Here is a 21,495-nt window from a genome sequence, read left to right on the forward strand (position 1 = left end):
GAAGAGTTTGAGATATTTCAGTGATATTTCAGTGTATTTCATGTCGAAAAAGCCATATTTTTGACAACACTACATTGCACTTAGTTTATTATTTCAGATGCCTTTTTAAAAGACTACAATTGAAAAATATATATAATATGTATATTTTATAAAATTCAACCCGCCAAAGCGGTTACTGGTTAGTAGGAGTGACTGAGTTACATGGCAATGCTGAAATACACCAGCATTTGGCGGGTTGGCGGGTGTTAATGTTATAATGTGATATGTTTGAAATAGATCTGCTACACTGCTGCTGCTGACCCGCTGCTGTCGGTTATTGCTGCTTTTGCTGCTGCAAAGCAAGTACGGGACTTGCTACTGCCAATACGCTGCTGTGAGCAATTAAGACATGGTGCTGCTGTACAATATAGCATACATGAATTCCCCGTAGCAGCTTTATAGAGGTGGAGCTGGGGAAGATGAAGGGTTTCTGAAAGCGCGCTGCAATTGCTACAGCAAATGACCAGTATTTTTAGGTTGAGCAGTAAGCTCATTTGCTACTGATACAGCAGGAACCAATCAGCTGTGCCCTATAGAGAACTATGTGATTGCAAGAAGATTGAGTTACGAACCTATCAGCCTACGCTATTTAGAGTTTCATGACATAACTTTTATTGTTGACAATCCTTCAACCTACTGATACTTTGAACTAGTAGCTACTAAACATAAACCACCTTACATCATGCAAAAAAGTGAACAGGTTTACATTGGGCCTGTAAGTCACAACGTAGTGTGAAGCTAAGTGTGTTGCATTGAGCCAGAGGTGCCTGTTCTTAATGTCAGTCTCACAGGCACTAAACACCCCTGCTCTCAGATTAGCTTAGCATGGCATGCCCTAATTCCTCTCAGCATTACTGGGACAAACTGAGGTCATGCTTTATGTTTTTTGTTTTTGTTTTTTCACAGACTGCTGTGGTTGTTGGCAAAAGTTAAAGTTAAAGATTTATTTTTTGTCGATACAATGAATGTCAATGAGGTCCTGTATTGTTTGGATCTCAACATTCCTCAAATGATATGCTATGAGTAAATGAACAGGTGAACCAACCCTTAATGCTGCTATTACATGCTGTCGGAAATGACCTACTTCCCACTTCTGAAGTCGTAATTACGAGTTCAAGAGCTTTGTTGTCAGAGACAACTATGGAGGACACCAGGTTCATTCTTGCCTATTTTATGGGGAAATCTTATTAAAGCCAATATGTATAGATTAAAGAAGATATTTAGTCAATATCCAATTGTGAATAAAATGTTGCATCCGTTAGTTGGCAACATAAACATTACTGTGCAATAGTAGGCCTATACATTCATGCTATAGTCAGCTTGCTGACTATAAATGCTGTTTTCGCTGTGTAAAATACATGCAATATGATTCATATAGTTATTTATATATACAAATTTACATGACTGGAACAGCAAGAGAAAGCAATGTAGATGTGAGGAAAACGTATCAAATGTATCATTCACTACTGCAATTCTTCTTTCTTCTGCCATGTTTAAAATTTATGGCCAGCTCAAGTTGGAAACTTGGGTATCAAAATGATCCCTGAGTGTCCCAATTATAAATGCATCTTTAGAGGGGTTTCATGTCCAGTTTCCTACTAGTAAACTTGAATTTATGGCAATTCCAAAGGCAGCATTTGACGTGCTGTAACATTCAGTGACTGAGAACAGATCAAATACAAAACAACATCATATTTGAAGTGGATATATACTTTGTTGACTCAGAAGCTCTTTTTTGTTAATGCATCAGGCATTTGAGTTGTGTTTGATGAAGGGAGTGTTCAGGAAACCTGTGAGAAAACAGTCATTACTAACACAGTTTTGTTTGGTGTCACTATTGACACACTTAACACAGCTTTCAATTTAGTTGAACAGTATGCTGGAATTGCTTTACTTTGATGTTATACACCAATCGGTCTGCACAGCACTGCTTCAAGTCGAACACCATGTGACTTTGTGATCCTGTGACTTATATAACCCTATGGCTCCTTGATTTGTTTTTGTTTTTTCAGGCAGAAATGTTTCTGGAATTTTAATCCCAGCTGTTCAACTGTTCTTTATTTGACAAAACAATTTTACAATTTACAGTGTTACTGCATAGGATACCAATAGCTTTATGTGAAAAATGCAACACAGGTTATTTGCAAATGTGACTGTGGTGGCATTCCTACATTTCACAACACTTTCAAAGCATAGTGTCTAGTGAGTTGTGCTAAAATCACATTCAAAAGTACTGAAACAGATAAACGTTAATCTGGCCATGTTTTATTAAGTTGGTTGTACGTATTGCGACAGTCCAGAAATGTAATGTCCAGTTAGAAGTGCTAAAAGGCCAATGCTCCATCACGTTTGAAAATAATGTACCACCCACACAAAACCCTACCCTTATCCTAACTGATAGTGTTAACAAAAGTAAACGTGATATAAGAATGCATTTGCTGAAGCAACAATGCCATTTTAGCTTGCTTCTACAAGTGCTTGAGCTTTTTACCGTGTCTTGTGTTTTACAAGTGCAATGGTGTGTATCATGTGAGCACCAAGGAAGTTTACTACATCAGAAAAGCAATGCATATGGAGCTGGTTATATGATGCAAAGATCAAAATGTATTAGATTACAAATCGTGCACTATGGTAAAAGTGTTATTGTGCAAGGAACCGTGCAAAAAAAGTCTTTATTAATCAATAATATGTCCCTGTAATCATAATTTGTGTGAAAATGAATACAAGTTGTTGGTGTTTCGCTGCCACTAGTGTTCATTTAAGCTGGAATCTGCAGTGAATTGTATGTTTAGGTGTGTTTTTGGAGTTTTGGAGCTTTTGTTTCAGCTATTTTCTGTAAGTGTTCCTCCCTCTCCTCTGCGGTTTGCTCAGTGTAAACACTAATGTAAGCAGCAGGGTATCGGTGCTAGTATGAGACAGGTACTCCAATTTTGGGGAGGAGAGTCATTCCTGCAAAAACCACTGGCAAATATTAGTCATGACTGATTATAGGTTTGGTTCAGAACTCTCACCTGTGAAAAATTCCTGTAATGCCATTTTACTGTGGGGGTCTTGTCTGAACATGAGCAAACTGCACTCCGCAGCTTTAGCTGCCATTTATGGTGCCAATAGTCTCACTCAGACGTCCACTAGAAAGTCACTCTACACTCTTTCTTTTCTAAAATATGGAAGGATCTCAGATAGTAGATACTGCACCTCAGTTTGTCTAAGAAAAGCGGACACACACCAGTTTATCCTCTATTATCAGTGAGGCATGGGCTCGAGTTTTACAACTCAACAAGTCCAAACTGTTCTAGCTAAGATCACTGCAGTGACACCCGGTGATAGTGAGTGTCCTCAGGACTCAGAAACAGTTCCCCTGTCTCTCATGACATCATTCACACGCTCTCAGAGCAAAAGCTGAATTCTTCGCTCCAAGGGCAAATATGTGGCGGTTGTAGGTGAAAGTTAACATTGAAACAAGGAAGGAAACTGTTTAAAAACACAAATTTGTCCTTAACAAAAAGCTTAATACATAATGAAATGAAAAATACATTTAAAATCATGTCCAGCAAAATATAGACTCCATTCATATCATTAGCCTACTAGTGAGTGGGACGCCTCATGGAGGCAGACATGTTGAGATCACATGACCTGTGAATATCCCACGTTAGAACAGATAATCGCTTGAGTTCAGCGTGACAAAATAGCACGTATAGTTTGAATGTCATGATCAAATTTACAGAAATTGAAAACTGAGACTTTAGCTGCATCCCAATTCGCATACCATCCGTCCTAAATAGTATTAGGATTAGTGTGTTCCATATCGTAGTATGTTGAAATGAGTATTCCAAAGATACCCATAAACAGTACATACTTTTAGGGCTCAGTATGAGTAGGCGAATTGGGACGCAGCATTTGCTTCTTAAAGTAACGAAACACAAAACTTATTGTGATTAGATCACTTCCATCTTATTGGATGGAAGGCACACTACAAATAATGTTCAGTTTGTAAGCTTTGTTCATGCATCAACTCAGCACAGACTAAAGACTGATCTTGGGATTTACAGAAGGAAACAATATCAAATTATTGTCAACAACAAAAAATTCTAAAGAACATTCAAAACTAATTTCCACTTGGTGTTGTTGGTGGTTGCCAGGGTGTTACTATGATATTGCTAGTTTTTAATGCTGAATTTTGAAAGATATTTTCACTGTTTACTTTTACTGTTCCACTTTCTGTGAAGGCCAAAGCAATGCATGACTCTAAAGCCCTGAGTCATGTGAAAGAGCCTTTAGCAAACACTATTAATAAATCGTACATTCAGCTTGCTAACATATTTGTGTCATTTGCTTTTTTTATTTTAATACCTATAGGTCCAAAACCGGTGCAGTTTTGTTCTAGTATGTTATTTGATCAAATGCCATGGTGGCAGGTGTTTGGTTACAGGACGTCTCTGCCGCTTTATTGAATCTCTTTATCCTCAACTCATTCTCATAAAGCTTGCAAGAGGGGAGGAATGAAAATAAAAGGTCTGCACTGCGCCTTTCATTTCAGGTCTGGGCTTGTTTGCCTTCTCTAATCCTCCTTTTCTCCGTTGCTTTTCTAGACCATACACTTTAGAATTTACCCCCTATGGTCATGTATTTAGGTATATTAGTTTGTGCTCGGTTTGATCTAAATCAGGAACTAGACAAAATTCTGTGTAAAGGATTAATGAAAAAGATGAAATGTAGGGCGGGGACTTGAATCGATGCATCGGTTGTTGATTGGATGTTGAGATGTGGGCGTGGCACTCAAAAGTGGAGCTTGCAGAGGCGGGGTTTAACCGCACTAAATGATTGGAGAAGTCTTGTATACATCATGAGAGAGAAGTCTGTCGTTTACACTAGAAGGTCCAGTTATGACATTTTTATTTAAACATTGCAAGGTCAAAAAAAAAAAAAGCACAGATGAATTATTCACAATAAGATCTATAATATGCATTTAGAAAACAGATAGGATGAATTTTCATTTCATGCTGACTTTAAGCCAGTATTAAGAAAAAAGACATTACATGCTTCACCAGTTGTATCAATCAGTCTTTCATTCAGTGTTTGCTGTTTTTCTGTAGGCTTTTAGTCGGGGCGCCCCAAGAGAAAGCCCAGCCCAATCTCAGCAAATACAACATTAATGAAACTGGAGCCGTGTATTATTGTCCCGTCACTACTGAACAGGATGACTGCAGGAGGATGGACCTCATCAGTGCACGTAGGTATTCATATTACTTATCATAAAAAAGAAAAAAAATATTTGATTTGTGAAAATATATAAAAATACATTACCGTTTTAAAGTTTGGAGTCAGTAAGATTTTTAAATGTTTTTGAAGTCTCTTCTGCTTGAGCAAAAATACAGTAAAAACAATATTGTGAAATATGATTACATTTTAAAGAAGTGTTTTCTATTTGAATATATTTTAAAATGTAACTTATTCCTGTGATCAAAGCTGAATTTTCAGCATCATTACTCCAGTATTCAGTGTCAGATGATTCTTCAGAAATCATTCTAATATGATGATTTGATGTTCAAGAAACATTTCTTATCATTATCAATGTTGAAAACAGTTGTGATGCTTAGTATGTTTGTGGAAACCATGATTATTATTTTTCAGGATTCTTTGAGTAGGTAATAGAATTTACAGCTTTTATTTGGAATATAAATCTTTTGTAATATTATAAATGTCTTTAGTGTCACTGTTACTTGATCAATTGAATGTGTCCTTGCTGAATAAAATTCATAATTTCTTTAAAAAAAAAAAATCTTACTGACCCCAAATGTTTGAATGATAGTGTAGATTTATTATGGCATTTTAGCTTTAGAAGCCAAATATCATTCACAGTGTTACTGTAGCTCAAAGGACTATGGACATTTAAGGCATTCTGTTCACAGATTAGATAATGTGTCTCACATCTGCATATCACTCTAAAAATAATAATCTGGAGGGCTCAGACAGCCCTGACTGTTTCCCAAAATTCCCTGCTCCCGTTTTAGACATAAGTGAATGTTAAAACAAGCCTCAACACAGCAACAATAAAATTTACCAGTCTGAGTGGTGTCTCATTCCATGTTATTCAAAATACCTTTTTTACTCTATCCTGCCTTTCTCTCTCCTCTATCAGGTCAGGATGATTGGCTCATGTTGCAGGCAGGTATTTAGTTAAGAAATAACTCGATACGTTCAGTACATAAAGCACAGGAAGTAACTTGGTCTGCAACTTTAAAGTTAAAGTAGACTTTAAAGTAGAGCTAGCATTTTAGTAAAATTTTAAAAATTGAATTGGTTCTTGTTTGCTTTTTAGCTTTAGTACTTTCTGTGTTGGATAAAGTATGCTAAAAAAAAAAAAAAAAAACATATCTTACCAAACACACCGCAATGCCCTAGCAACCACACTAGATAATTTTGCTTCAGAAAATGTATTAAAGCACGCAGCCCCTGATATCTTTTGAATTCATAGGTAATATTATGGCTATTTACAAGACTAGCATGTATCTTTTTTATCACAAATATGTCACAGCTTTCAAATTTCCTCCGTGTTCTTGCCCTGCAGCTAGAAGAGGCTAACAGTGAGGCATTCCCCTTGAGAAAAAGTGCATTCAGTTGTGCTGAATGTGCACTTGTTGTAACGATCACCAGCTGGAGTGCCCTTGAGAGCCACCAGAGGGCACTCCACATAAGACTCTCCTATTCACTCACAAACTACAGTTCCCATAACTCACTGCCTGGACTCATCACTTATCACTGATCACATTCACCTGTACCTCATTCACTGATTGCATTCACCTGTCTCATCCTGTTAGTCTGTCTATTTATACCATGTTCATTCATTCACTCACTGCGAAGTCTTGTTGTACTGTTAGTCTGCATTTCCGAGCATTTTCCCTGGTTTCATGTTTCTTGGTTTTCTGGATATCTTGCCTTGTTCCCTGGATTACTCTCTTGCCTCTGGTCCCTGCCTGTTTTGTTTGTTTGTTTGTTTATTTGTTTGTTTGGACTGCTTACCTGTGTTTCGACCATTGCCTGTTTTTGGATTACGATTCTGGATAACCCTTAAAATAAAGCTGCATTTGGATCTCTCCCTTCGTGTCTCCGAGCAGTTCGTAACAGAAGACTTCGCCACACCCAGATCCAGCAGCTATGACCTCCAGGAATCCAGCAGTACAGATCTCGCCTGATCTTCCCAGCATGAGCCGGGAGTTTGCTGGACAGATTGCGGCCTTGGCCCTGGATAGCCTCGATCTGTTCCAGTACACCTGGGGGTTTGTTCCTCTCGCTGCCTCTTGCTCTCTGGGTGACGAGGCAATTAAGTTGTGTTACCGGCTGGGAGCTAAGGAGGTCGACCCGAGGGAGCTCCCCGATCTCTCTGGTCTGGATTGGAGAGAGGCACTCTCCAGATGTCTGGAGAACTTCCTTCCGTGGCACCCCCGTCCAGCCGAGCCTGCACTTCACGCCAGATCTGCCGAAGCCAAGACAGCAAGCGACATGCCCGCCAAGCTAGAGTTTTCACCGCTGGTCCCGTCCAGCACAGAGCCCTCTTCACCGCTGGTCCCGTCCAGCACAGAGCCCTCTTCACTGCTGGTCCCGTCCAGCACAGAGCCCTCTTCACCGCTGGTCCCGTCCAGCACAGAGCCTTCACCGCTGGTCCCGTCCAGCACAGAGCCTTCACTGCTGGTCCCGTCCAGCACAAAGCCTTCACTGCTGGTCCCGTCCAGCTCAGAGCCCTCTTCGCCGCTGGTCCCGCCCAGCTCAGAGCCCTCTTCGCCGCTGGTTCTGTCCAGCTCAAAGCCGCCTTCATCGCTGGTCCTAACCAGCTCAGAGTCCTCTTCGCCGCTGGTCCTACCCAGCTCAAAGCCCTCGCCGCCGCTGGTCCCGTCAAGCTCAGAGTGCGCTTCTGCTGATCCAGAGACTGTTCACGTTGCTTCTGCTGATCCAGAGACTGTTCATGTCGCTTCTGCTGATGCAGAGACTGTTCACGTCGCTTCTGCTGATCCAGAGACTGTTCACGTCGCTTCTGCTGATCCAGAGACTGTTCACGTCACTTCTGCCGATCCAGAGAGTGAGCTTCACGTCACTTCTGCTGATCCAGAGACTGTTCACGTCACTTCTGCCGATCCAGAGACTGAGCTTCATGTCACTTCTGCCGATCCAGAGACTGAGCTTCACGTCACGTCCGCCCGTCAAGTGTCTCGTCCCGCCGAGACTGAATCTGTTCCTGAGCCTGAAACTGATCTGGATACTGAGCTTGAATCTGTTCCTCTTCCTCTTTCAACGCCTGTGTCTTTGGACAAGATGGCCGACTCCACGCCTGTGTCTTCGGACAAGATGGCCGACTCCACGCCTGTGTCTTCGGACAAGATGGCCGACTCCACGCCTGTGTCTTTGGACAAGATGGCCGACTCCACGCCTGTGTCTTTGGACAAGATGGCCGACTCCACGCCTGTGTCTTCGGACAAGATGGCCGAAACCACGCCTGTGTCTTCGGACAAGATGGCCACCGCCGAACCAGTGTCTCCGGACAAGATGGTCTCCGCTGAGCCGGTGTCTGGTCCTGAGCCGGTGTCTGTTCCAGTTCCTGAGCCAGAGCCATTGCCTTTGTCTGTGTCTGTGTCTGTTCCAGTTCCTGAGCCAGAGCCAGTGTCTGTGTCTGTTCCTGAACCTGAGTCGGTGGTGCCGGTTCCAGTGCCAGTTCCGGTGGTGCCAGTTCCAGTTCCTGAGCCGTTGGTGTCTGTTCCAGTTCCTCCGCCGTGGTCGCCCGAGGGGTCTTCACCGCCGTGGTCGCCCGAGGGGTCTTCACCGCCGTGGCCGCCCAAGGGGTCTTCACCGCCGTGGCTGCCCGAGGGAAAGTCTCCGCTCTGGCCGCCCGATGAACTGTTGTCTCTGCCTTGGTCGTCCGATGGACTGTTGACTCCGCCCTGGCCGCCCGAGGGAAAGTCTCCGCCCAGGCCACCTGAATGGTCGTCTATGCCCTGGCCGCCTGAAGGTTCGTCTCCTCCCTGGCCGCCTGAATGGTCGTCTCCTCCCTGGCCGCCTGAAGGTTCCTCTCCTCCCTGGCCGCCTGAAGGGTTGTCTCCGCCCTGGTCGCCTGCACAGCCTGCTCCGCCCTGGTCGCCTGCACAGCCTGCTCCGCCCTGGTCGCCTGCACAGCCTGCTCCGCCCTGGTCGCCTGCACAGCCTGCTCCGCCCTGGTCGCCTGCACAGCCTGCTCCGCCCTGGTCGCCTGCACAGCCTGCTCCGCCCTGGTCGCCTGCACAGCCTGCTCCGCCCTGGTCGCCTGCACAGCCTGCTCCGCCCTGGTCACCTGCACAGCCTGATCCGCCCTGGCCTCCCATCCTGCTGCAGTATCCAGGTCCTCTGCCGCTCCACGGGCCTGGCCCTCCATCCCGCCCCCAGGTCCACCTCCGCTCCACCTCCCTCCTGGACAGTTTAGGAGCGTCTGGAATCCGCTCCTTAAAGGGGGGGCTATGTAACGATCACCAGCTGGAGTGCCCTTGAGAGCCACCAGAGGGCACTCCACATAAGACTCTCCTATTCACTCACAAACTACAGTTCCCATAACTCACTGCCTGGACTCATCACTTATCACTGATCACATTCACCTGTACCTCATTCACTGATTGCATTCACCTGTCTCATCCTGTTAGTCTGTCTATTTATACCATGTTCATTCATTCACTCACTGCGAAGTCTTGTTGTACTGTTAGTCTGCATTTCCGAGCATTTTCCCTGGTTTCATGTTTCTTGGTTTTCTGGATATCTTGCCTTGTTCCCTGGATTACTCTCTTGCCTCTGGTCCCTGCCTGTTTTGTTTGTTTGTTTGTTTATTTGTTTGTTTGGACTGCTTACCTGTGTTTCGACCATTGCCTGTTTTTGGATTACGATTCTGGATAACCCTTAAAATAAAGCTGCATTTGGATCTCTCCCTTCGTGTCTCCGAGCAGTTCGTAACACTTGTAGAGTACTTCAAATCTTAAAAGTATATATTTAAAATCTGTACTTGCAGATAATATAATACAATAAAATAAACAAAACCAATTTAAGTGCACTTCAAGAGATACTCGTGAGTTTAAAAAATGCACTTTGTAATAATGTCAAATGAAATGTTTAAATAAAATACATTTGAAATCATAATGTTTTAATAATCTTTTGACATATTTTAAAGTACACTAATTTTGTTGCTAAAGCACATGTAAAGTACCTGTTTATAATTTTAACTAGTGTTATTTAATATGAATATTTTAAACATACTAAATTAAAGGGGTGGTTGATTATGATTTGACTTTTCTAACTGTAGTTAGTGTGTAATGTTGCTGTTTGAGCATAAACAACATCTGCAAAGTTACAACGTTCAAAGTTCAAAGCAAAGGGAGATATTTGCTTTTAAAGAAATCGCTTTTTAAGGACTACAACAAACGGCTGGTAGAGACTACACATTCCTCCCGGGTAAGTGACATCACCAACCCTAGAATTTACATAAACCCCGCCCCCGGAACACGATTTAGATTATCACAACAGAATATGCTAATTAATGACTAGAAGATAACTACACATCAGCTTCATAAATTCATCAACTAACCATTCAGAAATGTCCTGTTGCTTCTACATGTTGTCACTTCTTGAGTCTCTCCATCATTGACTGACTCCAGTTTGAACATAAAAGGCTGAAAGCTTTTGAAATTTTCAGTGCATGTGTGTGTGAGGTAAAAGGACACAAGCTCTTGAAGCTCCGCCCCCTGTGCCGGGAGCAGCAGCTCATTTGCATTTAAAGGGACAGACACAAAACGGTGCGTTTTTGCTCACCCTCAAAAAGTGACAATTTTAACATGCTATATAAACATATCTGTGGGGTATTTTGAGCTAAAACTTCCCAAACACACTCTGGGGACATCAGAGACACTCTTTACATCTTGTGAAAAGGGCATTATACCACCCCTTTAATGTTTATCATTACAAATGTGCAATTACAAATATATTAAATACATGACATACAAGTTTCAATTGAAATGACATTAGATTATTTTAGTTTACCATAAATGCTTGTCAGTACGTCAGCAGTAAGCTTTAACCATATTTCAAAGAAAATAGAGGTAAATATGAAATTAATTCCTAATTAAGCAGATCAAAAGCACTCTTAAGTGTAACTAATATCATTTAATTTTAATTTAATCTATAATACATTTTAATATAATTGTAAATAACATGCAATTAAGTCTCTGAAAAACGTACATTCAGTATATTATTTTAAAGTACATTATTTCTCTAATAATACTCCTTTTAGAAATGACATTACTTTTCACAAGTGTCTACATGCGAATGTTATTATTATTTCTGTTTGTGAATCTCTCTCAAGCCAGAAACTGAGCACTCTTCAACGAACTCATTCAGATTTTGATGTTATAAAATATCTGCTCTCTGATGGAGTTTGTTTCTCCTCTAGCTCAGTCAACGGAGATGGTGGAGGGCATGTGGCTGGGAGTGACCGTGGCCAGTCAAAGGAATGGAGGACGTGTGCTGGTGAGATGAGATCCATCTTTGGTTCCCTTTTATTTTAGTAAGAACATTTTCAAGACCATCGCTTGAAATTCACAGACAGAATTGTAAGTGTCGGACCCCTTCTCCGGACTCAATGAGTAGGTCAGATGCACTTTAGTTCAAACCCTGCTTTTACACACCGGCCTGTCATTATCAAGTAAGCTTGAAGCCCTTGATTAGCTGGTTCACATGTCTTTGGTTACAGTTGGAAATATTCTTGAAGCTGGCGCATCACCTTAGTGGAAAAAGAAAAAGAAATTAATACTTTTATTCAGTGAGGATGCATTTAAGGGATAATGCTTTCATCATTTACTCACCCGCAGGGTGTTCCAAACCTGTATGAATTTCCATCTTCTATCTAAAGGTGCTCTAAGCGATGTTGGGTGACGTCACTTCTTGTTGACGTTCGAAGTATTGTCAAACAAAACAGAGGCTAGCTCGACCCTCCCTCCTCCTCATCCCGCCCCCTCCCCCTCCCTTCCGTGCTTTCTGAAACAGGCTTTTCCGATGTAAATTCGGGACTTCGCGCGTTCCTTCTCCTTTTCCCTTTTCTTTGCTATTTGTTCATCGGAACGTCGTCTCTTTGGTCGTGTGTCGGCCATATCAAAATTCAAGAGAATATAAATCTAACGTTAGTCGTTGTCGTTGTCTAGGACATCTCTCCTCTCGCTAACTTCCCTCTTCCGGCTTCTCTCTCCTCCACTCCCCACACCCCCCTTCATGTGCAAATCATTCTTGTCGGTTATTGGCTGGAACACTGTTTGTTATGTTTCGTGGTCCAGGCTGGGCCAGTTTGTTTTTGTTGCCGTTTGTGGAGCCTGGGCTGTCTACAGAGACCGTGTTTTTTTACAGTGTGTTCAGGGGACAGGCAGCTAGTGGATAGTGAGGAGATGTTTGCTGTACGTGACGTTTTTCAAAGAATCTTGAAACAATTTCTGAAGGATCATGTGACACTGAAGACTGAAGTAATGATGTTGAAAAATCACCTTTGCATCACATGAATAAATTACATTTTAAAATATATTCAAATAGAAAACCGTTCTTTTTAACTGAAATAGTATTTTATAATATTACTGTTTTTCCTGGATTTTTGTTTAAATAAATGCAGCCTTGCTGAGCATAAGAGACCTTTAAAAAAATCTTTTGAATAATAGCAGTTGTGGTCAAAATACTAATACTAATCAGAATTCCTCATGTTCATCTCTTCTTTCATGTTGGCAGGCATGTGGCCATCGCTATGTGAAAAAACTGCTGGGCGTTGAAGAACAGCAGCGTATGGTGGGCAAATGTTACGTGCGGGGAAACGACTTGACCTACGACCCTAATGATGACTGGCAGTCTGACACTTACGAGCTGTGCGACTTCAACTATGACCAGAACTTGGAGGGCATGTGTAACATGGGCATCTCAGGGGGCATGACGGAGAATGATGTGTACTTTGGGACCCCTGGCAGCTTTGTGTGGCAAGGTGAGTAAAAGAAGTTTGGGAAAATCCACAAATGGTTCATGTGGAAAATGTACTGGCTTCTTTAGCGTGTGTCAGCTCAACATTATCACATAAAAAGAGGGTCATACTGAAAATAAAAGGAATTATTCTGTTTATAGGCACTGTCCATATGAAAAGCAGAGACAACAACACAGATTTTGACGGAGATGCCAATGAAAGAAGCTTCAGTATGCTAGGCAAGGACAGGCTCAACATCTACATGGGTATGTACTGTGATTTTCTTACTGTGAATCACATCTTGACAATGTTGGGAAATAACTAGTAGCTGTTGTAACAGTAACAGGAGCTGTTGGTGAATATAAATGATCAAAGTGCACAACAAATAAAGTGATTGTCTCCTAAAAGAAATAATCGATTCTGAACTGCTGAAATGGTTCGTCAGCAATTGTTACAAACCTGCGTAACAATGTAACAAATTTGCATAATGCCAGCCCATGGTCTTCATTGGCTGCCTGCAAACAACATCTACTCTGACCCGTCCACAAACAATGTAGTCTGAGACAGAAAGAGTTTGGTTTGTGTTGTCGACATGTCGAGAAGATCATGTTTTCAGTGCTGCGAATCCACATTGCATGCATTTCCAAATTGATACGGTAAAACCGACGACATCGTTACTGTTCGTATCACTGTGTATTAAGTGCTGAGGAAGCCTCCGGCGCTGAAATTCAGGAATGGGAATGGTCGTTTTGTTTCCGGCATGCCGTTAGTAAGTGGTAGACCAATCACAACAGACTTGGTCGTCTGACCAATCAGAGCAATCAGAGTCTCAAGGAAAGGAGGGGTTTAGAGAGACTGAATCTTCGAACAAACAAATTTCACACTCTTTGAGAAATGAGGTGATGCTGCAATGTTTATTATGAGAAAATTAAAGTGTTTTTTTTTATCTTTTATGTATGTTAACATATTGTAAGAGACCCCCAAAACAAAATTAGGAACCTTTAAAATAGCATAAAATACCTTTAAATGAAACCATTAAAAAATGTCTCACTGATTCATATGAATCTCTTTACAGTTTTCTGCATGGCATTTTAATGCATGACACTGCATGTCTTTTTTCTATATAGCAAAGGATATTAAAGAATAATCTTACAATAATTTTTTGTTTATGCATTAATTACAGTGTTTTTTGTTTGTACTGTTAGTGTTCAGTGTTAAATTATTGTACGATTATTGATCACGTATTGAATCAAGTATAAAGTGTTAATTGGTCAGCAATATCAGTAATATTTATAAAATATAAATAAAATATTTTGTTTTTGTTAGTATTTAGTGTTATTTAATCAATCATCTTCTAATAATTTGATCAATATTTTTTATATTATGCTGTCTTTGTGTTTAAATGTGCACACTATGCAAGATTTGTACATTTTTATAACAGCTTCGAAATCATTTCGATGGTAAACGAACTTGTAGTAGGGCTAATCATCCCGATAGCAAAGCGGGGGGGAGGGGACACTGCTGGCAAAACCAGCAATGCAGGTTTTAGAGGTGGTGCGCCGACAAATCTCGCGAGAATCACAACTTGCTTTACGGCACGACGTCACATACATCAACAACATATGAAGCAGCCTCTATGGAAGACACTAGCACGCATTTCAGACGTGAATCATGACAGAGTCGACGAAGAAAACGAAGAAAGCGCGGTCGGAAGAGTGCAGAGACGGCTCTGCGTGAGTGGTATTTACTACAGTAACGTTAAATACAAGTACTCGACAGCGACGCTAGGGGTCGCTGTTTGAGAAAAACAGAAACTGCACAGTGTGCCTTTAAATGCTGTTTAATGTTGTTTCTCATCATTTTGTTTCAGATAAATACAGCACTGTTTTCATTGAATAAAATAAAGTAATAATTGTAGCATAACTTTTTCCTTCTTTCTCAAAAGAGTCTCTTGACTGTAAATGAACTTAATAATTTTAACGAGAGTAAAACTGAGGTCATGATTCTTAGACCCAGTGGCACCTCTGATGTCTCACAAATAGATCTGGCCATTTTGCAACCTTATGTTAAGTCTGTTGTAACAAACCTGGGAGTCAAAATGGATTGTGATTTTAAAATGGAGAAGCAGATCAATTCTGTTGTGAAAGCCAGTTTCTTTCAACTTAGGCTTCTTACTAAGCTTAAGCCCTTTTTATCTTTCACAGACTTTGAGAGGGTTATACATGCATTCATCACAACACGCCTTGATTGTTGTAATGCTCTGTATGTAGGTGTTAGCCAGGCCTCCCTTTCTCGTCTACAACTGGTTCAAAGTGCTGCCGCTCGTCTCCTTACTGGAACTCGTAAGCGTGATCATATCACCCATGTCCTTGCCTCTCTTCACTGGCTCCCTGATTTTAAGATTCTGTTGTTTGTTTTTAAAGCCCTTCATGGACTAGCTCCTGTCTATATCACTGATCTGTTGAAGCCACATGCTCCTTCAAGGTCTTTGAGGTCTGCAAACCAGTCTCTTCTTGTTGTCCCTAAAACACGGCTAAAGAGCAGAGGGGATCGAGCTTTCTCGGTCGCAGCCCCGAGACTGTGGAATGAATTGCCTCCTCATGTTAGATTGGCCCCCAGCCTTACGGTTTTTAAATCGTGACTTAAAACACATTTTTATTCCTTGGCTTTTAATCCGGCATGAGAATTGTTGTATTGTCTGGTTGTATTGTCTGGTGTTGTATCCTGTCTATTTACTGTTTCTTGCAAATGTACAGCACTTTGGTCAACATGGTTGATTTAAAATGTGCTTTAGAAATAAAGTTTGTATTGTATTAATAGTAGCTTGCCAGCCTACAGTTGGTCACACACTTTTCAGTTTGAGAACACTCATCTCTTTCCTCAGGTTACTCTGTGCTGGAGGACACGAAGTTGCTGCATCGCTCCGAGTACACTGTGGTGACGGGGGCTCCCAGAGACAATTTCAAGGGTTCAGTGATCCTGGCAGGAAAACAAGATTCGGTTCTTAACCCACTGATGACGATCCCAGGAGAACAAATAGGGTCGTACTTTGGCAGTTGCTTGGCGGTAACAGACCTCAACAATGACGGGTAGGTCACTGTGTAACTCAATCACCGTATTGTTACTGTAAAAGTCTTTTTTATTATAATATCATAGTATTTGATGTTTATTTGATTTTATATCACATCAAACAAGTATACATATTCAAAAGAACACATCTTAGTTGTTTTTTTGTCCGTACTTTGAAATTCAATGGGATCCAATTCCAAGTCACACAGTTTTGCACTATTGGTGAAATTTGCCAATGTCACTGTTCGCATATCAAGTAAACTGTTATCATCACAGTGAACTGAAAGGAAGTACAGTAAATCAAAGCATGTCTGACGTTCCCCATGCGCCCTTGCAAAGATCCCATTGAGCTTTATTACCTGAGCATGTCAGCAGACACACGGCTGAATGCATTTATCTGGCAGATTTCTCATTCTTTACTAAAGCTTCTGTGAAAACAAACATGAGTCATTCAGACATAACATGTCATTCGTGTGGTTTCATGCTGTTGTAGCTGGAACGACCTGATCGTTGGAGCGCCGTTCTACTTTGACCGCTACAAGGAGGAGGGAGGAGCTGTTTACATCTTCATGAACGAGAACGGTTCCTTCCAGGAAAAATCCAGCTTGGTTCTGAAGGGGGGAAAAAAAGGTTCAGGTTTTGGATTTGCTGTTGCCGCAGTGGGGGACGTCAATCAGGACGGATTTCAAGGTAGCACACCTATTATGAATATGCAATTGTTTGAAAACGCCATTTTAAAAATGTATGCTGTCATAAAATATGATCATATTATGTATAAGCATAATATATGTCACATGAGCATGCTCAAAAGTACACTGTGGAGTTTTTCAAAATAATTGAATACTTGTATTCAGCAAGGACGCATCAAATTGATCAAAAGTGACATTTATAATGTTATGAAAGATTTCTATTTCAAATACTGTAAATGCTGTTCTTTTGAATTTTTTCTATTCATCAGAGAATCCTGAAAAAACAATGCATCACAGTTTCCACAAAATGTGAAGCAGCAAAACTGTTTTCAACATTGATAATAATAAGAAATGTTTCAGCAAATCAGCTTATTAGAATGATTTCTGAAGGATCATGTGACTGAAGACTGGAGTAATGATGCTGAAAATTCAGCTTTGCATCACAAATTACATTTTAAAATATATTCAAATACAAAACAGATATTTTAAATCATAATAATATTTCACAATTTGACTGTATTTTTGTTCAAATAGAACAAATAAGATTTATTTCAAAAACATTTAAAAAATCTTACAAACACAAACGTTTGAATGGTAGTGTGTATGCAAAGTGTGTAATTTAATGTGATTCATTTCAGGCCATGGAGAGTTAATCACGTGTTGTTTTGTTCATTCAGATTTCGCTGTTGGTGCTCCGTTCCAAGACTCTGGGAAAGTCTTTATATGGATGGGAAGTAAAAATGGAATAAGCAAGGAATACAGCCAGGTAAAGTAAAACATCATAGGATTTTTATGGAAACAGCTTTACTTTAGATTTTGGAGTGACTTTTCTACAGCTACCTACTGTTTCATATCATTGATAATTACGTGATCATAGACCACAGATCAACAGATGATCATATCTGACATATCTGGACCTTGTATTAGAGAGCGTGAGAATAAGAACGGATGATTTACTGTATCCTCTTTCTCTTAGGTGATAGATGGGAAGTCAGTAGGTCCCAGTGGCTTTCAGACGTTTGGCTACTCCCTCAATGGAGGAATGGATATGGATGGAAATGATTATCCTGACATTTTGGTGGGCTCCATGGACGACCGCATCGCTCTCTTGAGGTTCAGTCTTTCAACAGTGTTTGGTATAGATGTTGAATGTAGCAATGTTCGATGTTATGGGAAGAAGGAGGCGGGAACCGGCGAACATTCAAAACACAATTTAATAATAAAATGTAAAAGACAGCAGCCCCTCACGGACGCTTGCTGTCACATATAATAAAACATAAATCCAGGCCTGGCCTCTCTCGATCTCCACTGTCATCGCTCCTCCGTGAGAGATACGAGACCGGTGCGTTGCGACTAGCCTCGTCCTGTAAAAGAATATTTTGAAATATTCTTTTTCCAAACGTATATATACATACAAATACTTTCAATCAAAAGTTTGGGCACACTTAAATGTATGTTTCTCATGACCTTAAAATAACTTTTTGGTTCTTGAAATTTGCTCTGTAGACAAATATAAATTGTGCTTATCAAAGGATTGATTGATTGATTGATTGATTTAGTATATTATATGTTATGTCATTTATAATTATTTTTATTTATTGTATTTAGTAAATGTATGTGTAGTAGGCTATATTATATTTTATATAATTTATATTTATTTAAATCTATAAATAAATAAATGTATTGTTATTATTAAAAACCACAATATTTATTTATTTACTTACATAAAGTAACTGTTAAAAGTTTGGAATCATTACAATCTTCTGCTCACCTAAATACCGGTTTTATATGTGAATATACAGTAAAGTGTCATTTATTCCTGTGATCAAAGCTGAATTTTCAGCATCATTACTCCAGTCTTCAGTGTCACATGATCCTTCAGAAATCATTCTAATATGATGATTTGCTGCTCAAGAAACATTTCTTTTTATTATTAACGATAACATTTTTGTGGAAACAATGATACCATTCAAACATTTGTGGTAAGTTAAAGGAGAAGAAAAAGAAATTAATACATTTTATTCATCAATGATGCATTCAATTGACATAAGTGACAGTGAAGACATTTATAATTAAATAAATGGTTTAATAAATGTAATAAATACATTTAATACATTTTAATAATAGCTCTTTATTGAACTTTCAATTCATCAAAGAATCCTGAGAAAGAAACACCATTTCCGCAAAAATGTTAAACTGCAAAACTGTTTTGAACATTGATAATAATAAAAAATAATAAATGTTTATTGTGCAGCTAATCAGCATATTAGAATGATTTCTGAAGGATCATGTGACACTGAAGACTGGAGTAATGATGCTGAAAATGCAGCTTTTCATTACAGAAATAAATACATTTTAAAACATATTACAATATAAAACAGTTATTTTAAATTGTAATAATATTTCATAATATTTCTGTTTTTACTGTATTTTTGATGCAGCTTTGGTGAGCATTAGAGTCAATTTTTAATTGTTTAATTAGACAAATTTTAATTGTTTCCAAACTTTTGACAGGTACTGTATATACATACATACATATTGTACATATTATACATACGTACATACATACATGCATACATACAATAATAACAGACAGCAAGCAGTCAACAAGCATCCAGATGAACACCAGAGACCAAATGGATGTGGTCCCTGCGTGCTAGGAGCGCCCCCTGCTGGTCACAAGCGTTCTACTAAAAATCAATCCGTTCTGTAAGATAACCTCAAAATATGTGATGCTTGATGGGTGTTTTCCAGGTCGCGTCCGGTCATCCACCTCTCCAAAAACTTTACAGTGGAGCCTAAGATTGTGATTCCAAGCCAGTGTGTGAATTCCTGGTAAGATGCACATGCATTTGATTTTTCAGTATGCATTAGCTGTTATTATGTTATACTGGTCCTGTAGTAGCATTTAAAATAATTATAATATGTTATTTTTATAGCATAAAGGTGAAGATGTGTTTCAGTTACACTCTCAGCAATGGAAACAGAGCCTTCAAGAAGGACATCAGTAAGTGAAACCCTGATTCAGGAGTGTTTCATCTGTGTTTTATTGGATTTACCGCACACTGTTTGTTTCGTCCTGCCTCAGCGGTGAAGTACATTGTAGACGCGGACCAGAATCGCCGTGGTGCCCGAGTCCGTTTCCTTGACAACAAGCAAAGCACATTTACAGGCCTTCTCTCTTTCTCTGCTCCCGCATGTCAAGAGCTGGAACTTAGTGTTAATGTGAGAGACCACCTGCTCAGACCACCATGCACATACACACACACACGCATACTTGAATATGTGGTTTAAGGGGACTCTCCATAGGCATAATGATTTTTATACTGTACAAACTGTATATTCTATCCCCCTACCCATCACAGAAAACTTGTGGTGTTTTTGAATTTTAATGAAAAACTTTTAATATGTTTTTTAAATAATTTGGTGTACATGGGCACGGGAGGTGTCCTCTTAAACCATGTTTACATTGTGATACCCATGTGATTATACACATTGGTGTGCTTACAAACCATATATACAAGAACACACACACACACACACACACACACACGTATTCACACTGATGCAAACCCTGCATTTAGAGAGCCATAGTAGGGTATTATTTGTCTGATGGTAATAATTATAATAATTAATATTAATGATAAATGTATATATTTATTTTTTAATGATATTTTACATTTTATATAATTATCCATTTATTTCTAAATAAATAAATACATTAATTGATGTATTATTATTATTACTATTAATAATTATTATTTATGTTTATTTATATTTATTTTAAATTAATTATATAGTATGTTATACAATGTATATTCATTTATAAAGAAGTAAATTAATGAATAAATAAATGTATTATTATTATTATTATTATATTTAACAACAATAGTGCATGCATTTATTTATTTATATTATTTTTATAATATATTTAGTATAATTTATAAATTAATGAATAAATACATTAAATTAATTATTAATTATTTATTTATATTTATATTAATTCTATATTATGTTATAAAATAAATTAATGTTATTAAATTTAATTAACATTAAATTCAAACATAATTAACAATAATGCATGTACTTATAAAAATTAATTTTATAATATATTTTAGTATAATTTATATTTATAAATAAATCAAAATTATTATTATTATTATAACAATAATTATCTATCTATCTAGGAAAAGAAGCCAACATATATAAAACGTATATTATAATTGTATTTAATGCATACAGAAAATTTGCTGTCAAATTGATTAGTCGCGATTAATCGCATCTAACATAAATGTTTTTACATATATAATATACATGTGTGTGTCTGTGTGTATGTGTATATATATATACATATATATATATATATATATATACATATATATATATATATATATATATATATATATACATATATATATATATACATATATATATATATACATATACTAACTTTCATATCGATCTAAGAAATATGGTAGTATGCAATTCTGAACCAGTGATCTGTGTTTAGTGAATGAAAAGAGTTTTTTTCTCCCCTCTCCAGACTCCAGTGCTGGACAAACTTCATCCCATAGTGTTCACATTGAACGTGTCCCTGCATGAGCAGAAAGCAGCAGCACAACAAACATTACAGAACCTGGACGCTTTCCCTGTGCTGAGCGGCCAGCAGAAGCAGACTGACAAAACTGAGGTACAAACCAGTCTGCA

At 39.0% G+C, this 21,495-nt stretch overlaps 1 protein-coding gene across 2 annotated transcripts in view; it reads left to right on the plus strand.

Moving 5' to 3' along the window:
• The window catches only part of itga3b (integrin, alpha 3b), a 54,870-nt gene that overhangs the window by 19,380 nt on the left and 13,995 nt on the right, over window positions 1-21,495 (plus strand). For both annotated transcript variants that reach the window (XM_084135965.1, XM_084135964.1), the window contains exons 2-13: window positions 5,133-5,269; window positions 11,492-11,568; window positions 12,808-13,054; window positions 13,192-13,296; window positions 15,915-16,119; window positions 16,593-16,789; window positions 17,466-17,554; window positions 17,765-17,901; window positions 19,543-19,623; window positions 19,728-19,795; window positions 19,877-20,013; window positions 21,332-21,478. In XM_084135965.1, coding sequence (XP_083992091.1) covers window positions 5,133-5,269; window positions 11,492-11,568; window positions 12,808-13,054; window positions 13,192-13,296; window positions 15,915-16,119; window positions 16,593-16,789; window positions 17,466-17,554; window positions 17,765-17,901; window positions 19,543-19,623; window positions 19,728-19,795; window positions 19,877-20,013; window positions 21,332-21,478 — 1,627 coding nt within the window. The remainder of the gene's footprint in view (window positions 1-5,132; window positions 5,270-11,491; window positions 11,569-12,807; window positions 13,055-13,191; window positions 13,297-15,914; window positions 16,120-16,592; window positions 16,790-17,465; window positions 17,555-17,764; window positions 17,902-19,542; window positions 19,624-19,727; window positions 19,796-19,876; window positions 20,014-21,331; window positions 21,479-21,495) is intronic.

The sequence above is a fragment of the Abramis brama genome, assembly GCF_963993115.1.
Source record: "Abramis brama genome assembly, chromosome: 14".
NCBI classification, from domain to species: Eukaryota; Metazoa; Chordata; class Actinopteri; order Cypriniformes; family Leuciscidae; genus Abramis; species Abramis brama.